We start from the raw sequence: 22,399 nt of genomic DNA on the forward strand, positions 1-22,399 counted from the left end.
AAAGATAAAAAAGTTTTCTTGTTTCAGGATTTGAAAGAACTAATTGCTTTTTCAGCACATTGAAATGAGAATAGAAACGAACCAGGAGGCAGAGAGGGTCAGTCTCTACCATATGCTCTTCCACGCTACCAAACATTTCTGCTTTGCTTAACATTACTGCAGGTCATGACTACAGCAATGGCTTGTGGAAGCTTTCAATTGCAGCAGGGTTTTTTGCACAAGATCAAAAGAGGCTTCTCTGCTTTATTTGCTGGGTAATCATTTTTCAAAATACTCTTTTCCTCCACTTTAAAATTGGTCTCAGGTTGTAGACTTGTCAAGTTTTTTCCAGCTACATTTGAAGTTCAAAGGACAAGCTGTTTTGAAATATTTTGAGATCATTCTGAATATGTTAATTTTTCTCAGTTCTCCATTTTTCAGAACCCAAGCACTCGGGTGCCATCAGCCATCCAGATACCACAGGTGTATTGGAAATAAATCTTTATTAGCAGAGACCATAACCTCAACTGAGTACATCCATAAGGAAATACAATACATTCTTGAAATTTACTCTTAATAAAAATTTATTCATTTATATACAGGCATTAACTGCTATATTGAAACAGGGGTACTATCAAGTCCACAATTTGGTCTCATAACTCTTGCCAGGTCATATGCCTCAAAACATAGTCAAATTTTAAAAACGTAGTTATTTCAATGAATCTTCCCCTTTGTACCAATAACAGGGTTTAAAGGGGACTCTCAAGCATCCCTTACTATAAAACTCAGCCCAGAACAGATGTTGATACTGACTTTTACCTCAGTACAAAACAAAAGCCAGGAGAGCAGGACAGGGAATTCCTGTTTCTGCAAACATAAATAAACTTCAGAGCAAACTGTGCTGAACAACATTGCGATCATTTCAGTCCTGAAATCTAAAGATCAGGAAGAAGAAGACAAAGGTTCTCTGCAAAACCTGAAATGGGTCAGATGCACGTTCAGTGTGAGAGGCCACCCCAGCACCACTGCAGGCACTGTAAACGCGAAGGCAATACATGGCCATTAGGGAGACATGTTGCTGCGTTGGACCTTGTTGGTTTATGGCTGTAACAGAAAGAATGAGCAGCAAGCAATACTGAACAGGATTTTGCGTGTAAATGAAATTCTACCCTTACAGTAACCCTTGCTGATTTCAAGATGCATGGTTATAAATAATGGGCAATGTGTCCTTTTATTTCCAGCTCATAGACTGACAAAAGAAATAAGCAGGGAAGCTGCATTCACATCCAGGATCACAGCGCCTGTTCCCAACAGATTCTTTCCTTATAACCTTTTTTTTTTTTTTCCAAAAGTGACTAATGATAATGGATGGTTGTGTTCATCCCTGTTGTTAGTTGAAGCAAAGTCAGAGCAGTTTCAGCCCGGATTAATATGGATCATAAAAGCCTTTGCAAAGTAAGTGTTTTTCACCAACGTAATATACAATTGTCTTTCCTTCCTACAGAGTTTTCCTACATTATTTGGCAACTGCTTGCTAAATGCCAGTAGTAAAATATCTGCTTTAAAAAGGACACTGGCTGGGCAGGAAGGCATCATAGCAATTGTTAGGAGCTTCAGTTTGTTGCTTTATAAAAGGTAAAAATATAACATTAGGTCACATCTCCTAAAGAGTATTTCTGTTGCCTTGCAGCCATAATGCATTATCGTGAGGAGTTATAGATCTGTAACCACCTTTCGCAGGAATTTGCGTGCAGAAAATAATTTTGCCTTTGCAGATGTGTAACTACCTCCCCATCCCAAAGCAAATTCACAGCGCTGTTCTACTAGACCTAGTGTCTTTGTATCAGCCTGGAGGGTCCTACGACACCATGCTCTGGGGTTCCACTCACTGGTCACAGAATGGCGGCCCACGTCTGGGACCTTGAGTCACATGAGGAGAAAGAGATGCAGAGGAAGGCTGCAGATGGAGACTGATCTTCTAGACAGGCTTTTTTATTACTTTTATTTGTTCTTCTTTTTTCTATGCAGTGCACCACCTCCTCGCTCTCTCCCACTCTATGAGTCCAGGCATCAGGCCCATTCACCTGACAGACCATGTTTAAGACTGACCATTCATGATCTTCCGTATCCAGCATGTGGGGTCTTGGAGTGGGATAGAAAATGTGCAGAAGCTCCATGAAAAGTATGAGGGGGAGCAAGAGGTAGGAGCCAATTAAATGAGTCACACAGTTAATATGAGACACCTCACAAAACCTCTTCAATCTCCTACCACTGCTGCATATCCACAAAATGGGTTTGCACTACACCTCCTGAGAAATATAGCCACTTAAGTGCTGTATCCATGATCAGTTAAAGTCAAGAGGGTGAGATCGCCCATCTTCCTTTTCCTTATGCCTGATATTGCAAATCTAGAGATTATTCACAAATACTTCATATATTGCCTCGGGGTAGTATTCAAATTTTAATAGAAAATCCACTTGCATGTTCTCTCTTTAGAAGTTATTCTAGAGTTACTGCAGTAACTCACTACAGCCCTTTATACTACAAAATTAATCTGGTGTTCTAAAAAGCTTTCCTGCTTTTATTTTGGCTATATGAGAGACACATGGTGTCTCAAGAAGTAAGTAATACCTGACTGCATACAAAATCACCTTTTTAAGCCCATCAGCAAGGTTTATTTGCATGAAGAACTGCATTTTAAAAGTTAGGTTACCTACCTGTTATCATAGAAAAGCTATCATACTGCTTTAAAAGAGACTGCTCAAGGCCATGGCAAATTACTTTCCCAATTGTTCTTACTATTAAAGGCTAAATTCACTGAACCAATAACTTTCTGTTAATTTGTATCATTTTCTCAAGTGCTGCCTTTGGAATAGAAAATGAAAATAAATTATCCTCCAGTGCTTAAGAATGCCTTTCTTGCATATAAATGTATAAATGTGCTCCAAAGACTTGAAACCTGCTAAACAATGTCTTTGGGTGTATTTGAGATCTGCAAACTCTAAGACTTAAGGACCCTAAAAATCCACAAGAACACACAAGCCACCAACACTTACCTCTATTGTTTCCAAACTTCTAGATTTCAATGGCCAATCTAGCTTAAACTAAGAATGCATCTCAGCATGATCATTTACTTTTCATTAACACATACAAAACACACCTGTGGATGGTGAATACCTTGGTTCAAGCTCTTTAAGTGTTTTAGAAATCATCCAGGACATAAACTGCATGTTCTCTAAGTTATATACAAACTTGATGGCACGAGCACACAGCAAGGAGACCCTTAACATGAATCAATTTGATTAACAGAGACACTTAAGATGCATCTGCTGGTCTTTTTCCCATCTTTGTTCTTACAAAATCCTTGAGATAACAAAGACTTCAGAAAGCAACAACAAATATGCCAAGCTGAGGAGCTGACATTTTAGGTAGTAAGGAGGCATTCAAATGGAGAAAGAACAAGAAGTAGGGGCTAAATCAATAAATATAAGTAGTAAAAAGCTTTTATCCTGAAGTATACTCACCCCTAATGAGAACCTCAACTTAATGTTAGCCACTCTGGCTCCCTGTTCAATAGTACTTACAGGCTGGTGGCAGTTCTGAGGACAAAATGGGGAAAGTTGGCACTGGTGTACAAGTGGTACTCCACAGCTCTTTGAACATGTCCTCCAGACCTTCAGATCTATAAAACTGAAAACAAGGAGCAACAAAATAGGTTTAAGTGACAGAGAGGAAGAAAAGGTAGTTCTGAATGTCTAAGGATGGGGAGAGAGGAACCTCTTGCCCAGGTAGGGAGTGAGTACAATCTTCATACATTCCACACATAGGGTTAAAGAATCACACTTATTTTCTTTCTCTTCAGTCTAATGAATAGCATTTATTCCCATGTGGGGGTATAAAGGAACTTTTCAGCAGGGAAAAAAAGAAGAAAAGGGCTGAGCCCTTGGAGACTGAGCAGCCTGGTGAGCAGTGTCCTGATGGAACAGGGGAGCTGGGCTTAAGGCCCAGCCTCAAACTGCTCAGAAAACAGAGTTGAAAAAAGTGATTCCAACTCTCAGGTGACAGTCCTGCTCATCATCTGATATACACCAAGAGTTTTAAAACCCAAGCCTGCCAGACCTGCCAGACCTGCCTTTTGTTCTCTTCATCCCCTAGGGCACTGCAGGATTTGACCCTGAGTTCCCCAGACAGGACAGCAGTCATGTTCTGCTTCAGGGCATGCTAAAAGCCTTAGAGCCTTGACAGGACCAAGCATTTGTGCTTGTGTCTCACACTGAAACTGAGACAGGAACCTTGGACCCAGTGTTCTCTGCTAAGGGGCTTGGTCCACTAGGTATTGTCAAGCTGTTTGGCGTAGACTTTATTCAAAATACAGTGTCAGATACCACTTCCTTCTAAAAAATGGCTGGGGAAGGAGGAGATACTCTTCCTCCTAGGCACTCACAAATCAGTATTTAAGTCCTTGTGCAGCTTGCTTCCCTGCCTTCCTCTGCAGGTTCAGAGTTCATGCACGCAGGACTGCAGCCCACATCTCCCAGCTCACCGAAGTACCCTAACCTCCAGGCTGGAATTGCACTGAAACAGAATTAATTCAGGACCGAGAGAGAGGAATCACAAAAAGAAAGGTGGCTTTCTAATCCTTTCTAATGATGTTCTCTAATGGCTATAATGTACATAGTCAGACCTTAAACTGGAGACTGGAAATCCTTCCTCCTGTGTGAGCACTATGGCAGAAAACCCTTGCCTTTGCCAGAAGCAGAGTGTAAGAGGAAAGGTGGAAAATATGCCTTTCTGTCAGTACCTCCATGACTCCACCTAATTAGACCCTAGCGCAACAGTTACATTGCTTGCTCATAAAGGGACTGTAAATTTCCTGAACCCAAGGTGAATAAGGATCCTGCTTCTGGGGGGGGAAAAAAAAAAAAAAAAAAAAGAGTCCTTTAATGATCAATTTAGTGATATAACTGTAATAAAAATTGCTGTTTTACTGAGAAGGGTTCTTCCTAAATATACTGAGGCATTTCTGCATTTGTGGGGGCTTTCAAGAGCACAAGAGAAATACTGTTATTAAAAGACCTTCTCAAGCCCGATCAGTCTGGCGCTGCACAGGACATGAAAACAAGAACCGAAAAGCTTTCACTCCAATAGATAGTTTGGTACAGGGGCAGGGGAACACAGGCAGGACCCTGAGGGTTTTGGAAGAAGGAGACAGCTATCAGCAATTCTCTGCAACAAAAATCTCTACTGGTGATGCCAGAAACCTTACATTTGTAGAGATTATAAAGAGAAAGGTTTCATGTCCTAATTAATGTTCTGTCAGCTTCCCACAGCTTGTGCCCATGTATGATCAACAAAGATTTTGGACAGGTACTGTTTTCACATCCATATGATCTGGTAGAAGAAAGCTAATTACCAATTGTTCCCATCCAAATTAGATTTTAAAAAAACAATATTCCTTGTAATTTAGTATGGAACAAGTGACAAAAGCACCTTTATGTTGTGAAATAGCGCAATGAATGAGATCACATCATGCCATGAGCAAACTTGTCAACATTCAGTGGGAACAAAGAATTGCTGGGCTTATAACCAGCTGTTTCCAGACTTACAAGAATCCTGTGGTTCTGAACTCCTTTAAGACTGTTCGATGCATCCCTTGATCATGATTTCACTGCAAAGGCTGCTTATTGGCAGATGGCCTCTATCTGTAAGCTGAGCAGCTCCTGTAAGGATCATCACAACTCCCATCAATTTCTTGAGCATCTGGGCCCTGAGATCTCCAACATAAAAAGCAAATCAGCATTAACAAGAAAAAAAAATTGGAAAACAAAATTCTTGTTGCTTGAAGTATTAGACACTTCACTGTGATTTGGGTCCTGCCTTCCCCAAATAATTTTCACTTGGAATCTAAATAAGCCGGCAACAAGCAGTACTGTCACTTTGCACCTACTAGTCCTCCACACTTACCGAAGTCTGAACAAACTGCAATTAAAATTGTTAGTATTTAAAAACGGGTTTAGTTTACAGAAAGTGTGCAAAATGCTCACAAATGGACAGCTACTCCCTATGCCACTACAGACAGAATTTTAATTCCATAAGTAGGTCTTTAAGAAGAATTCAGGCCCAACACTTTTCATTTTGATAGCAGGGAAAGGAGACTAAAAGAGTTATTATCGTCTTCCTCAGACTGTATTGGCGATGTGATCAACTTAAATTTCACTCAATATTTTGATACATCGAGGCAACTAGAAGAGTTTAATGGTTTAGTCTAAATGAAGACAACAAGCGTCTTTAAACAAATGAATATTCCAATGGAGGGTCTGAACCCAATCAATGTGGAATCAATAACCTCGGGATTAAAATTACTTCACTGGTGTGTCATCCAAATGCACAAAAATGAAGAAACTCCACACAAGATGATGAATAAAAAGTTGAATTTTTATTATAAGGTAGTGCTCAAAAAATCTTTGAAATCTATAGCAATATCACCCACAGCTCACCAGGCTGTATTGAATTACATCCTTAACAGACAACTTGTACCATACTAAAGAATTTTAGTTTGCCTGTAGCATGAATTTTAGGGCAAGAAGGAACCTTTGAGCATTGTGTGTAGCCACGAACCCTCATATTAAAAGTCACTTTGCTATGTGCCCTTGGAAGAAAAGTGTGATTTACAGCAGCTTTAATACATGAGCCCGTTTGCTGAGAATTATTCTATAAACTGTATGTCTGGATGGCAATAAATCCACAATCTCTGTTATTTGCTAAACTAGTCCTTGTGCGGTTTCAGTCTCTAAATGCAGGGTACTCTAAATTATGGTGGAAATGTAGTGAGAAACTTTGCCGGGGGAGGTTAAGATCAGTGAGTAACGAAGCGAAGGGTGTTTTCAGGCTTTCAGCGGCAGCTTTGCCTCTTCCTGACCCGGTCGTGCTTCCCCACTTGCAGCAGCTCTCCCACAGATCCCACAGTCAAGACAAGCCGGCTACATGACAATTAATTTTAGATAACCCCTTGTGTCACTTGATAGACTCCTTGTTTTCATCAAAGCCCCGTTTACTGCGGAGCCTCCGTGGGTTTTGATCATTTAATTAACTGGAGGACCGTTTTCCAGAGCTAACGCAATGCCGTTTAAATTTATCTGCCCCTTGTGAACACCCTGCGGTTCCATCTCTGCGCACGGGGAGTTTTGTTGCGTTTAACGGGGACCGCATCTTCTGCTGCGCCCCCTCCAGACCCCCGCAAAGCCAGCCTCCCCGGTGGGGGCTGCAGAGCCGGGCCGCCTGCCCCCCGCCGCGGAGCTGCCGGGCGGCCTCGGGGCTGCTCTGCACCGGAGGGGCCGAGCCCGGGCGGGCGGGGGAGGCTGCCCTCGCTCGGCGGGGGCAGCGGGGCGGTGAGGAGCGGGGCGGAGCAGCGGGGACTCCTCCGGGAGCGGCCCGCCGGGGAGGCGCGGGGCGGAGCGGGGGCAGGCGGCCAGCTCCTCCCCCGGGGCACCGGCGGCTCCGTCCCGCTGCCGCGGAAGCCCCCGGGAGCGGGCGGGGAGTGGGTGGGGGGGGAGCGGCATCGGGTCCGGCGCTGCGCGGCGGGGGGGACCGGGAGGGCGGAGGCAGGAAGGGATTAAAAACCCCGTCGCCGCTGTGAGCGAGAGCCGCCTGCCTTCCCTCCTCCGCCGCCGCCGGTAGCGGGGTCCGGGCCTCTGCTCCATCCCCGGGGGCAGCGGGCCAGCACCGCCTGCGCCCGCGGGGGAGCGCAGCGGAGCCGCTGCCGCGCTCCCGGCGGCCGCCAACTTCCCCCGGCGGCGGAGGGGAGCGGAGCGGAGCGGAGCATGCGGGGCTGGGGCTGGCGGCGGCGCCGGGGACGGCATCGCGCTCCCCGGACATGAAGCGGCCGCCGGGAGCTCCAGGTAACGCTGCCCGGCGGGGTGAGGGAGCAGACATCCCCCCTCCCCGGGGATGGGGCTATGGCGGGCGGGGTCCGGAGGGGCAGGAGCCGGGGCTGAGAGGGGCCGCCGGAGCCGGGGAGCTTCGCTTGGGCGGGCTCAGAGCCCCCCGCCTCCGGCGGCGAGCGCAGCCCGGCAGCGGGCGGGGGAGACCCGGTCCCAGCCTCGGCCGCGGAGTGGAGCGGCTGTGGCCGGGCCTGCCCGGGGACGGCGATCAGAGACCCCTCGGGGGGGTGCTTGGTTTGGCGGGGGACGGCGCGGTGCCGGGGGGTGCCCCCGGACCGACGCCGGTTCAGCCCGCCCGGCCGCCGGGCTCGCCGAAAGTTTGCCCTCCGCCGACCGCCGTTGGGGATCGCGGGGCTGCAGCGGGCAGCCCCCGTGGGGAGGCTGCCAGGAGCCCTCCCCCATCTCAGGCAAAGGGGTTTCTCTGAAGTTTAGCCCGTCAGAGCAGCTTTTGGAGGCGGTGAGGATCCTACGCTGGGCAACTAAACTTTCGTGAAATCTGGCATTGCTTGGAGACTGGTTACTGATACTGTAACAGGCACTGCCGCTTATCATTCCATTTTTTTCCTAATTATTTGCCGATCTCCTTAGCAACTGAAATCATTTGCAAGGTTTAAGCTGTGGTGCAGCTTGTTTTACAAAGTAACACGGCAAAAGGAATGAATTTTTTTTTTCACTGATGCCTATTTCCTTTGTACTCTCTCAAGAGGGATAAGAGCTTCAGAGTGTTGACTTTATGTAGCTGGCACTGCCATGGACTGCTGATGATTAGTCCAACTCAGGCTCTGTGGTACGTCACCCAGTTGCTCATCTGTGTCTCAGTTTTCTTTAAGCCAAGTGAGTAATCATGGGTGCAAAAAATAAATAAATAAATCTGTCTTCCGAGAAATTCAGTCTTTAGTGAGGGATGAGTGGGAGAAGCTAGTTTTAGCTAGCTAGGGCTACTAGGGCAAATTCAACTCTGTTGAGCGCTATTGAGGTCTGGCCAGGTGCTGACCTCAGGATCAGCTTGCTGCAGAGGTGATGTAAAGCCATTTTTTCAGCACTGTTAGGTCCTGCATCAAACAGAGCTTAGCCCAGTTCAGGGGTTTAGTCCCGTGTATCAAGACATCACCCAGATGTATCTCACCAACAGCCTCTGCTCTCTGATCCATCATGTCACTAAATCTCATGGATTATGATGGCTGGGTAATCCAGATCTGCTCAGTAGAAATGCTGAGCACATCTGTCAGGCAGGTTTGGTGCAGAGAGTGCATTTCCCACCCAGGAGTGCTAAAAGCAGAGTTGAGCCTGGAGACTGGAGTGAGGTGGCCACTATGGGGATATCATCTCCAACAGCATCCTACATGCACACAAGGAATGGAAGTTTATGCAGACCTTCCTTATAAGTGTAATGTTTTTAAAGATTAATTATGTAAGATGCCATTAGTCTGATTGTAATTAATGGCTCTATCAGGTACTTAAGCAGGATTCATAAAGTTAGGACTTAAAGCATGAATAACTGTATAATATTGTTGTTATAAATTAATAAAACCCCATTCTAACAGTCCCTTTTTATTCTTAGTTCATGAAGAAAGCTTTTTCAAATGCCATGCAAATAAAAAAAAAAGAAGGGCTATGAGGAAATATTAACACCTGAGCCATCTCTGTTTCTGTTCATGTATTATTACATTTAAGTAATACAGCCCTGATTCATCTGATACGAGACCAACTGTGTGAGCATTGGAAGTCAATGGGAAGGTGCAAAGGTGCATGAGTGAGGAGGGCTGGCGAGACTGGGGGACAGAGGAGTCAAAGGGGAGAGTCACAGGAGATGTGGCAAAAGGGAAGGAGCTAGGAGATGTAGAAATGGTGTGGATCTTCTGGAGGGTGGACTGAAATCTTTAATATTTTCTAGTGTTTGAGCTCTCTAGAGGCTCACCAGTGTTCCTGTTGTAGTACAGGGAGATACTGAGGGTAGTACAGAGAGGTTACGTGCAAATATTTGCATTTTCACTGTGCAGAAAGTGCCAGCCAGATGTGGGACTATTTGCATCACCAACGTACAGGAATATGTTATTCTTACTGTAAAGTATTTATCAATCCAGTTTGTTTAATGTTGAAAAGACTAATGGTAGCATTTGCAAAAGCATTCAGGTGACTTGTGATCTCCAGTTCAATTCACTGCTTCAATTAAGAGATGTGCCAGATAAGGATTTTTTAGCAAAGTCTCAAATGAACTAGGAGAGACAGCAATAAGCCTGAAGGTACTTACAGAAGAGAAAGCTGGTGTAGAGATTATTAATGTAGCATTAGTGGGAGAGAGAGACCAGAGGAAGTGGAAATGAGTGTTTAGGACGTAAGTTGATCTTGCAGTGATAACTGATGGTAAGGATGTTACGGTTGCCTGGCATTCCCCTTTTACATAAGCAGCTTTAGGTGCTCATAACTTAAAAACAAACAAAAAACGGCAACAAACACACCATTTAAAAGATCAAAACCAAGAGCCGAATCCTCCACTTCTCTAGGAGTTGATCTGTTTTAGTCAACTGAGCTGTTCCTGACAACAGAGGATAGTCCCTATGATATGAGGATATATGCTGCGTTTCTTCTCAAACAATTAAGAAGCATGTGCACCATTACTGCACAGATGATTCATCTCAGGGAGTACTTTGTTTTTGGCAGTGAACTTAAAATACCACACTTTTAACAGCACAAAGCAATTATTACTTTGAAAAGAATTCAAATACAAAACTCCTAACCATGCCCTTTAGTTTACTATAAATCAAAAAAGCTATTTACCCAGCTCATTCAGAAATAATGGTGAAGTACTTAGCCAGAGTCTGTTGGCACATGTTAGCTGATAGTATTTAATAGCAATATCTCTTTTGAGAAAATACGGAATATTGAAGTTTGTAAAATAGTCGTTTCTAAGACCTGAAATGATGTTATTGGGATGAAACAAAGTACCACTTTTTAATATAAGGCTGACTGTAGGCTTTGTTCTTCCTTGCCACAGAACACATACATGTTACTAACCCAGAAATGTTCATGCAGTCATTTTGAAGAAGTTAAAATGATCACATGGGTTATAAATATTTATATTGAGCATGCTTGGCTTTGCAGACTATCCTGTGTAATTTATGCAGAAGTTTTGGGGAACACAGGTTGAGGGGCAAGTTGCAGCTCAACAGCCCCTCTCTCCAACAGGGCGAAGAACCTGTTGGGAATGTAAGCACTGCACTGTGAGTTGGGCATGGCAAGGAAGGCTTCTGCTTGTCAGGGTACTCTCAAAATAGCCTTGTGTGGCCCATGGTACATTTATGATGTCTGTAATTTGGATTTGCCTCACCAGGCAAGGCAAGTTATCTGAAACAGTTCTCATTTGTCAACTTCAACGAGCTTGGGAAATGCACAACCTAGTTTACAGCCCTTGCAGAGTGTTTTTGCTCCTTAGAATTCAAAGGTATTATGCTGATTTACACCAGCCACTGATCCGCCCTTGGGATTTGGTTGCAGACTAGCTCAGAGTACCTGGTGAGGTAGTTGTTGGTATGGACAGAAACAAACGTGCAAGGCTATTTAGTGTATTAAACTTGGTAACCCATCCAAAACCGAGCATTGACCTATTATGTCTCATTTGGAGTATCTCCTGGATCGCAGTTATATTCAAAACAGCAGCTGATTTTTGAAAGTGCCATTCGTCTTTTTGCAAGTGCAGTTACATTAAAAATTCGGCTGCATAGGTTGCAAAATCAGGCATTCAGGTATTAGTGGGAAAGGTAACCTATGCAACAGCAGTTTGTCTTCCATTTTGTGGGTGCTTTATAATTCAGTCATTATGCACATGGTTTTATGGTATGCAGTTTTCAGATACCTTGCTTCATGCAATAAACTAACTAAATGAGCAGTTATTAAATTCTTTTTTTCATCTGTCAGTGTGTTTCTGTTGTGCCTTATGTACTGCATGCCATGCAACTCCACACCGCGGTGCAGATTTCCTGATGGTCATTTCTGTAATCTTTTCATAGGTTTCATCCTCTAGAAGAACTGGTGTCTCTTAATTGTTGTCATAAAAGACTAGCTAGCTAGCAAAACAGACTAAGTTAAGTGCTTAGGACTGGTTAAAAAAAAAATTCCTCTGGGCTCGTAACTTCCCACTGAAAACCCCCTGCATTTAGATACTTCAGTAGGATCTTAAAAGCCTAGAAAACTTTATGAATCTTGATACTAAGCTTTTATTCTAATCAATTAATTTATTTTTACAATATTCCTATAGTTGAGATCATGTTGCTATATCCCTTTTATAGACAGGGAAGCAAAGAGGAGCCTTTATAGCCAGAAATGGCAGCTAGAGTCATAGCATTTTGACTCTCATCTCAGCACTTCTTGAGATCAGTTCTTCCCAAACTTAATACACAGAGGTTCCTTATTTTCTAAGTGTCAAGCTGGTGACTGCAATGTGTTCTTTATCTTCTAACAGTCACCAGTGCACATAGTTTGCCTCATCTCACAGGAATTCTGTGACAGAGGCTAGGATATGCTCCAGTTCTCAGAAATAGGCATTTACCGACCTCTTGATGTAATCACCCTTTATTTATCCTGTTCTTCCTCAGATCTTGTGCACAGAGTTAGGAAAGGTTTTGGGGGAAAAAAATTAAGCAATCACGTAGCTACAGGCTGTATATAAAATTTAAAATGGCACAGAAAACATTAATTCTGACAGTTTAATTTTTGAGCACTTTACTTGGCAGTCTTGTCATTCTTTTAATATAGTTTTTGGCTTTAAATGTTTGTATTTCCAATGTATATGTACATTCATGTGAAAGGTGAATCCTGCTGCCTTCATATTTCTTCTTTGAATGGGTCATTAGAAGGTTCAGCTCTTTAGATTCACAGCACATACTCTACCACTTGACTTATGAGTAGAAGATCCATCAGGAGAAGACAGCAGCCTGCCAGATTAGCAGAGGGTTAGAGAGGAGGGGAATAAGGAACTGAGAGGGAGTGCAAATTAGCACATTTCACATATATTAATTAATTGCATAGATAATCTTAGATTCATAAGTAGCAGATCCAAATTGTCTGGAGAAGTGTGTTCTAAGGTTCACCTCCTGAAACATTTGCCTCTCTTCTGCTTAACCCTGTTCTTGCCCTTTACACCCTCCCCATTTGCTTTTCCGGCCTCATATGCCTTAACCCACTTCTGCATCCTCAAACTACCTCCTCCTCAGTTGCTTCATTGGTAACAATGATGATGCTCTATTCACATCCTCCTCCCATGGTTTTGCCCTTCATACCCAATGCATCTTTTATCCTCCTTTTACCTCTCTCCCCTTTGGCTGTTTCTCTGCCCTGCTGTCCCCCACCCTTTAGGTCTTGATTTTAATGTTTTTGGACTCAAGACTCATCCTTTCTTCATCCATCTCACCTCATCAGAGAATATAACTTATCCTTTCATTCTTCTCCTTTCCACTTGAGGTTGCCTCTTTCTCCTCCTCCCCGCTGCCTGCAGGCAGTCTCCCAGCTCCTGGCCATATCCGCTATCAGCAGCGCAGAGCAGACATTGCGGGGTTTGTCCTGCTCAGATACTGTGTCAATGGGTAGGTGAGATTACAGAAATGAGTATGAGGTTAATAAGCGGGGGCTGAATACCACGTTTGAGCTATGAAGGGGTGGGATAATCAATGCATGTGGATTCCCCTGGGAATGTACTGACAAACTCGTTAACAAGTATCCAGGGAGAGCAAGAGTGAACAGAAATGTTCATTACTTTGCTAAGTGTGTGTACATTTTCTTAAGAGATGGCAAAAAGCATGTCCCTGGGCACAGAATGACCCCTGCCAAATGTTACATCCCTGCTTCAAAGCATAGTGACACTAAAATATTCTCAGAAAAGGGTATGGTTGGTTTTGCTCTTACTATTTAAGTATGAGCAAAATATTTTTACCTTTATTAAGTTTTGAGAAACGGCTGACTCATTCTTACTGAAAGTTCCCGAAACTTGTGCCTGAGGCAGGCACCAGGCATAGAAAATTTCTTCCTCAACAGTTACTTTGGCAAAGGTAGAAGTAGCAGAATACAAAATATTCCAATTGGGCATCTTGAATAACTTCAAAAATAGGCTGTTGCTACCTGAACTATCAGTTACTGAATTTTTTTTTAAAAATAAATAAATTCATATGACATTTAAAGCTAAGTAGTCTGAGAAAATCCTTTGCTTGAAAATGTGTGACATTTTCTGATTGGGAAGAAACACATGTTGTAACTTCTCCCCACTAGACAAGAAAATAGCTTTTCTGGATGAGGCTTTTTCTTTCCTGTACCAGGAGTTTTCTATCTAGGTTGGTTTGGAAGCAGGTGGAGGACGCCATTGCCCAGTCATGTTCCATGGAGGAACATTTCTGATTTTTTTTTTTTATCAACTGTCAGAAATAGCATTTCTTGGTCCAAGACTGAAGAGCAGTTGCATTGTTTTCTGAAGAGAAAAAAATATTATATCTGTAGTATGAATATTTACACAGGGGTGCAAAATTTTATGTTTACATAAAAACAATGTTAAGCTTACATCACCTAAGAACAACTAGATTTTATAATTAACTAAATAAAACATTAAGGATTCATTCCCTGTGTTTTTCAAAAGGCATGTGTAAGAAATCAGGCAGGGTATGAATCGTAAATGTTAACGTGCTGTATCCCTCTTTTGACAGCCATTAGTGCAAAGCTAACTGCACATAAAATCTGTGGCAAGGAGCACTGGGAGACGGCTAAGAGACAGTGACAATGTCTTTAAACTGGCGGACAGTTCCTACTCAACTTGGAGTTTTTAAAGTGAGCTGCAAGGGACTGGCATGTCTCTTGGTCTTCACAGTGAGTGTTTGTGGCAGTGCCCCGGGGATGTGTCCAACAGCCTGCATCTGTGCCAGTGATATCGTAAGCTGCACCAATAAGAACCTCTCTCGAGTGCCAGGAAATCTTTATAAATGTATGAAAAGGCTGGATCTGAGTTATAACAGAATTGGGTTTCTGGAGCCTGAATGGGTCCCAGCACTGTTTGAGAAACTGAACACTTTAATAATCAATCATAATAGCATTAGCAGCATTATCACTGGAAGCTTTTCCACAACCCCAAATCTGAAGTACCTAGACTTGTCATCCAACAGCCTGAAGACGCTGGGCAGCCCTGTGTTTCAGGAGCTAAGGGCGCTGGAGGTTCTCCTGCTGTACAACAATCAGATAACACAGATAGAGTCTTCAGCCTTCGGAGGATTGTACAGATTGCAGAAACTGTACTTAAGCTATAATTTTCTCTCGCATTTCCCGCTGGACTTGTACACTGGAAAACATAAGCTGACAGACCTTGTGTTGCTGGACATTTCCTTTAATCACATCCAGTCGATGCCTATTCAGCGCCTGAGTTCAGTGCCGGCTAAACATCTTAGTGGAATTCATCTTCATGGCAACCCGTTTTATTGTGACTGTACGCTGTACTCCATGCTAATCTTCTGGTATCAAAGGCACTTCAGCTCAGTGGTGGACTTCAAAAACGAGTACACCTGTTTGTTGCAATCAGACCCAAGAGGTTACAATAAACTGCCTTTGCTGCATGACAACTTTCTGAATTGCTCTGAAAGCACCGTCAACAGCTCTTTCCAAGCCTTCGGGTTTATTCACGATGCCCAGGTTGGTGAGAGGCTGATTGTACACTGTGACAGCAGAATCAGCGATGCAGGCACGCACTTTGTTTGGGTTACTCCGGACAATAGGTTGCTGGAGCCAGACAGGGAGACTGGCAACTTTAAGGTGTTTCGTAACGGCAGCCTGGAGATAACAGATGCCCAGCTAGAGGACTCAGGGCTGTATTCCTGCATTGCAATAAATAAGAAAAGACTATTAAATGAAACCATAGAGGTTAGAATAAATGTTAGCAATTTCACAGTGAACAGGTCCCACGCTCATGAAGCATTTAATACAGCTTTTACCACCCTTGCTGCCTGTGTAGCCAGTATTGTTTTAGTACTGCTGTATCTCTATCTGACCCCCTGTCCGTGTCAATGCAAGGCGAAAAGGAGGAAGAGGAAGCTGAACCAAAGCAGTGCCCACTCATCCATACTGAATTCCACACCGCCGCAAGAGCTGCCAGCCGATGAGAAGAAGGCTAGCACTGGTAAACGGGTGGTTTTCCTGGAACCCGTGCACGAACCAAAACACAGTCAGAACGGGAAAGTAAAACTGTTTCCTAATGACAATATCATTGCTGAGAGCATCTTAAAAACTACTCGAACAAAATCTGACTCCGATTCTGTCAACTCCGTGTTCTCGGACACACCTTTCATGCCATCAACTTAGTTTGCTGCCTGTGTTTGTATTGTGCAGTTACATCTCTGAATACCTCTTTTGCTTGTAGCAACCATCAGGAAAAACAAATAAAAAGAAAGAAAAATGTTTTAAAAAAGTATCTATTGTCAGTCCTTGAACTGCGTCTCCTCTCTTTGTGACTGCAGGGCCATGCGACAGTGATATCTTGTTTGGGAAAAGCAGAAAACGTGGCATTAATGTGAATTCCTTCAATGCAAGTTTAGCCTTGGCTTTTACTCTCTGGTCCATACACAGCAATTTCTCATGCATGTTTAGAGGCACTTTCAGTGCACGCAGCTGACTCGGAAGAGGCTGACCCCTATAAAACACTCTCAGTCACGCTGATAACTCAGCTCCTCTGCAGTAAGCACAGAAGAAAACTCAGACGGCTACTGAGAGAAATGCCCAGGCTTCCTGTAATTCCTTACATAGGCTCATAAAATCTTTGCATTAAAATCACTAGGGGAAAAAGTAATGAGTCTTCTTGGAGTGATCAGAACAAAAAGATTCAATTTGCCACCAGGATGACTAGCGGCACTGGATAAATGTTTATGACCTTCAACTGATAATGTGTTTGCCAGGAACTGCTTGAAAACTTTAAATGGGGGGCATTGTACTAATGTTATTCAAAATTTAGTCATAGGATTAATCACAAAAAGTGAAGTCTTTATACATATTGACACATAATGAGAGAAGTAAAAGTTAACACATTACTTTTGCAATTGCCTTAGACGAGGAATGAAAGTTGCCATTCATGAGGACTCAAACTCATCAGCAGTAGCTCATTAAGCTGCAGTAACTGGATTGATTGTAATCAGTAGTCTTAACCTCTGCCGCTCGCTGTACACTTGGCATCACATGTGGTGAACAAGCCTGCCACCTTCACCATGGCTCCTGCTTCATCTCAGGGTTGGGTGGCTTCTCTTCAGAGCTAACTTCACAAAATAGGGAGGATATGTCAGTCCTTTCAGTGGCACATGGTTCCAGCAGTCTCATAAAAGTTGCTTCCTGAAGATTTTTCTTAAAAGAGGAAATACAGTATTTGGACAAATTCATTAAAATACTGACTTTATGCACGGTGAATTCAGAAAGCTTTTCTCTAGACTTGGCTCGTCTTGTATGTGCTGCTTCCTTCCTTGCCTAAATGTATCATTAAGTTTATGAACCTGCGAAGGCTGGCCTGGACTGCTCGTGCAACACAGGTTGCAGAAAGTGTTGTGTTATTTCAATGAGCATACTGTTATGTTTGCTATTTCTTTGTCTGTTCTATTTGCCTTTTTTTTTTTTTTTAAAAAGCTTATTCACATTGGGACTGGGCTGGACTTTGCCAGTCTTCCTCACATTGATTAGTGCCAACTTCAAAGGAGTTTTGCAAGGAATTACACCTTACCACAGAAGAGTAATTGGAGCATGTCTGTCTCATTCTATCTTTGGGGAATATACTGAAAGGGTAAAGGATAAACAAAATCAGAATCAAAGGGCTACATGGTATGGCAACTATAATTTGGTTTTGAGAGGCTTATTGTAACAGCCACTTGCTGTTTTTTTATTATTTCCTTTGAGAGGCATGTCGTCATGCTAAAGCTTGTATCTGGCTGAGCCAAAGCTGTCAACAATTGATTTGCTATGGAGAAGTCCTTGTGTACCTAATCGTTTGAAAGCAAGCTATCTGGAAAACAGATTAGATCAGGAAACAGTGTTGCTGTGATGTGCACAAATTATGTGAAATTAGAAAACTGCTGGAGATTTTCATTTAGATATTCAGGGAAAGAGAAGATTAAAATTCTTTTTCTAGGCAGAGGATAAATATTTAGGAGAGAAAGATCACAAGGGGTTTGGGTCTTTTATTTGTACATTTTTGTTGTGTAAATTTAAAAATAGCACCTGCTATCAAGCAGGTCAGTGTCCTTTCATAAAGCTCTTTCTCTCTTTTATCCATATGCATGCATTAAAACAAAATCCATATGTTTATATACAAGGTGTGATGGAAAACCAGTGATTGTCTTTGCTGAAATCAGTGATATAGTTGGGTCATCTGTCAATGAGGCAAAGGCCTGGCTCCTTCCTTCTCAAAGATTTTTTTTATTTAAAAGATTTAATTAAGCCGCATGACCTGGGACTGTGCCACATGTGTGGTGAGTGGGTATCCTCCATGTTGTGCAAGGAGGCGATCAGTGACCCAGAGCCAAAGGGCTGAAACGGTGGTGGGGCAGAGTGGGAAACGGAGAGGCAAATACTCGCATGGAAGGTTATACAGATCGGTTACAGCTCTGGGCAGATAATATGCTCTGTTGTCATACATGAGGTTGATTGACCCAGATTTTGATGTTTACAAGAGCGCTGATGGTCAGTGCCGTATTGGGCTGGAAAAGAAACAGGCTGTTGTTCGTGCAGCTGAGAGGCACACATACACATCTCCTTAGCAGCTACGGCTGAGCAGATGCACACCACTGCTGTTCACAGTGCAAGCCAGTGACACCATGTCTTGAACTGACCGTGCACTTTAAAACTGCATGGTAGTCCTAAATAAAAAATGTAGAGATCCTGCAGCCTGCCTTCCACAGGGCTTGCTGTCCTGCAGCAAGAGTGTGGGGATTTGTGGGATCAGAGTAATCCTACCAGATAACTACAGAAGCCGAGCATTGCTCTAAACAGCAGATATTTAGTGTGATTATTAGCTAGCTGTACTTTAGTGACTGCTTCAAAGTGTTCAGAGTTGTAACTGTGATTATGAACAAGGTGGTAAAACCAAAGCTTTTGAAGGAACCATTGGCTTGTTTGCCGCTTCTTTACATTATCACAGTCGCATGAATTCAGTAGGTGCAACTTTAATAAAGATTTTTAAAGCCATTACTGCGTATATATAGCACCAACACCACAAATCTACAATCCCATTCCTCTCCTTGGAAGGCTGTGGAAAGCTGATGCAGCTCAGCTGTTCCTCCCTTCCAACTGCAATGCAAGCCCCCCAAGGGCTCTGAGCCAACATTGCCATCCTGCTCCATGGTCACATGGCACCCTGGGTGGTCACAAGGGGTTGCCCAGATGCTGCACCAGCAGCTCCAGTGTGGTCCACCTTCCCAGTGAACCTGCAGCCACCATGTCTTCCCCGTTAGTCTGTGCCCTAGATTACACACTGCTGTTTCCAGCAACTACCAAAGAGCTGAATGACATATCTATTACAGGGTGAGCTAGGTTCTGCAAGGTGTTGAGTGCTCTGGCACCAGTTCAGCCATGCTCTTAAAACAGGTTTGCAGTAAGGCAGAGGTACCAACACAGAGGCAAGAATTCTCTGGTTGGGCATGGGCTTACGTACTGCCTCTGCAAGATGCCTGGAATGAGATATTCCCCATGCAGCTCATATAATCCCAGGTGAGTTTTGTCCCCCCTTGTCTTCTTTCCAGTTCCTGAGACTTTGCCAAACAAGGCTCTAACCTGTAGCTAAACACTATGTCTTTTTGTGGTTCTCCTTTAAACCTAACTCCTCCACCACTTGAATGGCGGTGAACAGCTTTCCTCTTACTCAAGGGCCTGTTGCATCAGTTGCAGCTGCCTCACAGATCAAAAATAAGGGTAATGGCCACAGACAGCTCTGGGAGATCATGTCCTTGCCTCTGTATTTCCAGTACTTCACATGCCTACAAGGCATAAGCTTTTGTGGAATGCTTTGGAAACCAGTCGTGTGAGGCCAGCACAAAACCTCTCAGGCCAGTCCTGAGTGTAGCAGCAGCAACTGCACAACTGCATTGTCCCCATATCACCCACCTGCAGTGGCAGGTGAGAGGGAAGGCTGCTAGTCATCTCTCCTGACCTAAAAGTGTCTGACTGCGACCACCTCACTGTTGATGAACACATACAATGGCTGACTCCACCTCAAACACACTGAGCAACTTCCAACCAAGCTGGAAGCTGAGGGTGAACTGAAGTGCTTTCCTGATATCAGCCATTAATCTGCTGTTGCTTATGACAGCCAGTGCCATGTCCTTTTAGCGCAGGTGTTCACCTCAGCTTGTTAGACAAATAGTGCTCTGGGTCAGTAATATATCTATCTGCTTAGCATTGCTTCTTTGAAAAGTCAGATTTCCGAGGACTGCTCATGACAGTGTCAAAGGACTAATGGAATATATAGCTCGTTCTTCTGAACAAGCAAAACCCTAGGGTCAAGTTGTGATTAAACCATAAACTTTAATTTAGGATAGCACAAGATAATTTCTTCCTTAGACTAAATCAACTGCCTTCACAGTGCTTTTATTTCTCGACTGCAGCATATTCCTAATAACCTTTGATATCTCTGAACTGGGTGAGAACAAACCAGCCTTTATGGGCCAAAGCATGCTATTGTGGTCATCTCTAAAGTAATGCAGAAGTGACAGTCCCCTGTGGACTACAGCCACTGACCATCCCACCCAGCACACACTTCTGCTCTCTTTATCGAGGCTGAGCCGTCACCATTTGGCCGTGGCAGGTGCAGGGACTGTTTCCAGACTCTTCCTTCATAGTTCTCTCTGTCAAGACTGACTTCCTGGAGATGGTTTCTGGATGCACTGTAATGTTGCTGAAAGGGATCCTTTTAATTGATTAGTTAAAACAGCTACTTCCAAATGGCTTCTAAATGATGAGAACTGGCATTGGTAAATAGTAGCTTTTGAGAAGACAGGAGACCAATTTCATTTACAACCTGAGAAATGTAGATTTTACTGTCTTTCTTTTTGGTCTTTCTGGTAAACAGTACTTGAATCATTATATATATAGAGAAAGAGAGTGCATATTTAAGGCATTCTTCCTCTGTTTTCTTTTATGTCTTTCCATTTGTCCACCAGGACTCAGATGTGGATAAGAGTAGAGATTTGAGGATGAAGGGGATAAGAGCAAGAAATAATTTTGGCCAAAGTTCACTTCGTGTTTTAAAAAAAGGCTAATATCTGAGCTCTTGCCTGGAGTGGGTACATGATAAAGACTTAAAAAATGAAACACTTTATACATTTACCTAAACCTGGAATTCATGGGTGTTCTGCAGGGTCTGGGTGTTAGCAGAGTTCTGACAGTAATGCAGGTGTAAAAGTGATCCATACAAAAATCAAAGTGTAAGAGAATTAGTGTTTGGTTTTGAAGAAGAGATAACCCAAACTTGCTGAAGAGATCATATCATAGGTAAAAGGATCATGCCTCTCTGCCTTACTTGATAGAAAGCTCTATTTTCAATATTAACTAACGGAACAGACGCAGTGGATAAATTATTTTTCTTTTGACTTACTGGTTTATGCTCTCATTATGTTAGGTGGATTTTTTTCTCTTATATAAACCTATTTTCCTTTCCTTTGCAGAATAACTTAATTAACGGGAATAATAATGTCTCATTTAGTTCTCCTAATTCAGTCTACATTTGGTAGGGGAGGAGAGGATGGTCTAGACTGATACAATCAATTTGATGACACCTAGATATCAGGAAAAGTTAGTTGTGAATTCAAGTGTTTTCTTTGATCAAAAATCAGAATCACAGAATCATTCAGGTTGGAAAAGACTTTTAAGTTCATCGAGTCCAACCGTATCCAACAGAATTCAGCACGAGATTATCCAGGCATAGACCTGTAGGTTGTTTTAATTTAACTGAAATTTTCTGTCTCATTTGACTAATTTAAAATGGCATATTTCAAGCCTTTTATTTTTTTAAAGGAGAAAGACCATTCATGCAACTTCTTGCATCAACTTAACTAAATTGCTTTAGAAACTATTACTAATGTGAAACAACTCTGTTAGCATAAAGCAGCTCTGGTTTACAAAGAGGCTGTCCTGTTTGTATGAATATTTCTGATGACAGCCCAGGATCAACTGTAAGTATTTCCTTGGCAAGATAGAGCCAAATTGCATCATACAGACCTTTCCTAGACAAGTGGGAAGATGTTTTCTTTAATCAGATTAGCTCAATCAACAAACTCAATTGAAATCCTCATCCAGCCCTTGCCACAGATCGTCTTTTGAATTCAGTGACTTTATTTGCACTTTTGAGCATCAGAGACTGCTATGGCATATATCCCTGACAGGAACATCAGGACAATTGAAGAGTGGTGGTGAGGGAGTGAACATGTTTGCTTGAGAGCTGCCTAATACAGTACACTGCCAATTTTTCTCCTCAAGGGTTAACGGCC

General features: G+C 43.1%; 1 protein-coding gene across 1 annotated transcript; it reads left to right on the forward strand.

Annotated features, from left to right (window-relative positions):
* Window positions 1-7,757: 7,757 nt before the first annotated feature.
* AMIGO2 (adhesion molecule with Ig like domain 2) lies at window positions 7,758-16,350 on the forward strand. Its single transcript, XM_075080948.1, has 2 exons — window positions 7,758-7,877; window positions 14,606-16,350. The coding sequence occupies exon 2, from the start codon at window positions 14,679-14,681 to the stop codon at window positions 16,242-16,244; it is 1,566 nt and encodes a 521-aa protein (XP_074937049.1). The 5' UTR covers window positions 7,758-7,877; window positions 14,606-14,678; the 3' UTR covers window positions 16,245-16,350.
* The last annotated feature ends 6,049 nt before the right edge of the window (window positions 16,351-22,399 follow it).

Source organism: Phalacrocorax aristotelis, chromosome 1 (assembly GCF_949628215.1).
Source record: "Phalacrocorax aristotelis chromosome 1, bGulAri2.1, whole genome shotgun sequence".
NCBI lineage: Eukaryota > Metazoa > Chordata > Aves > Suliformes > Phalacrocoracidae > Phalacrocorax > Phalacrocorax aristotelis.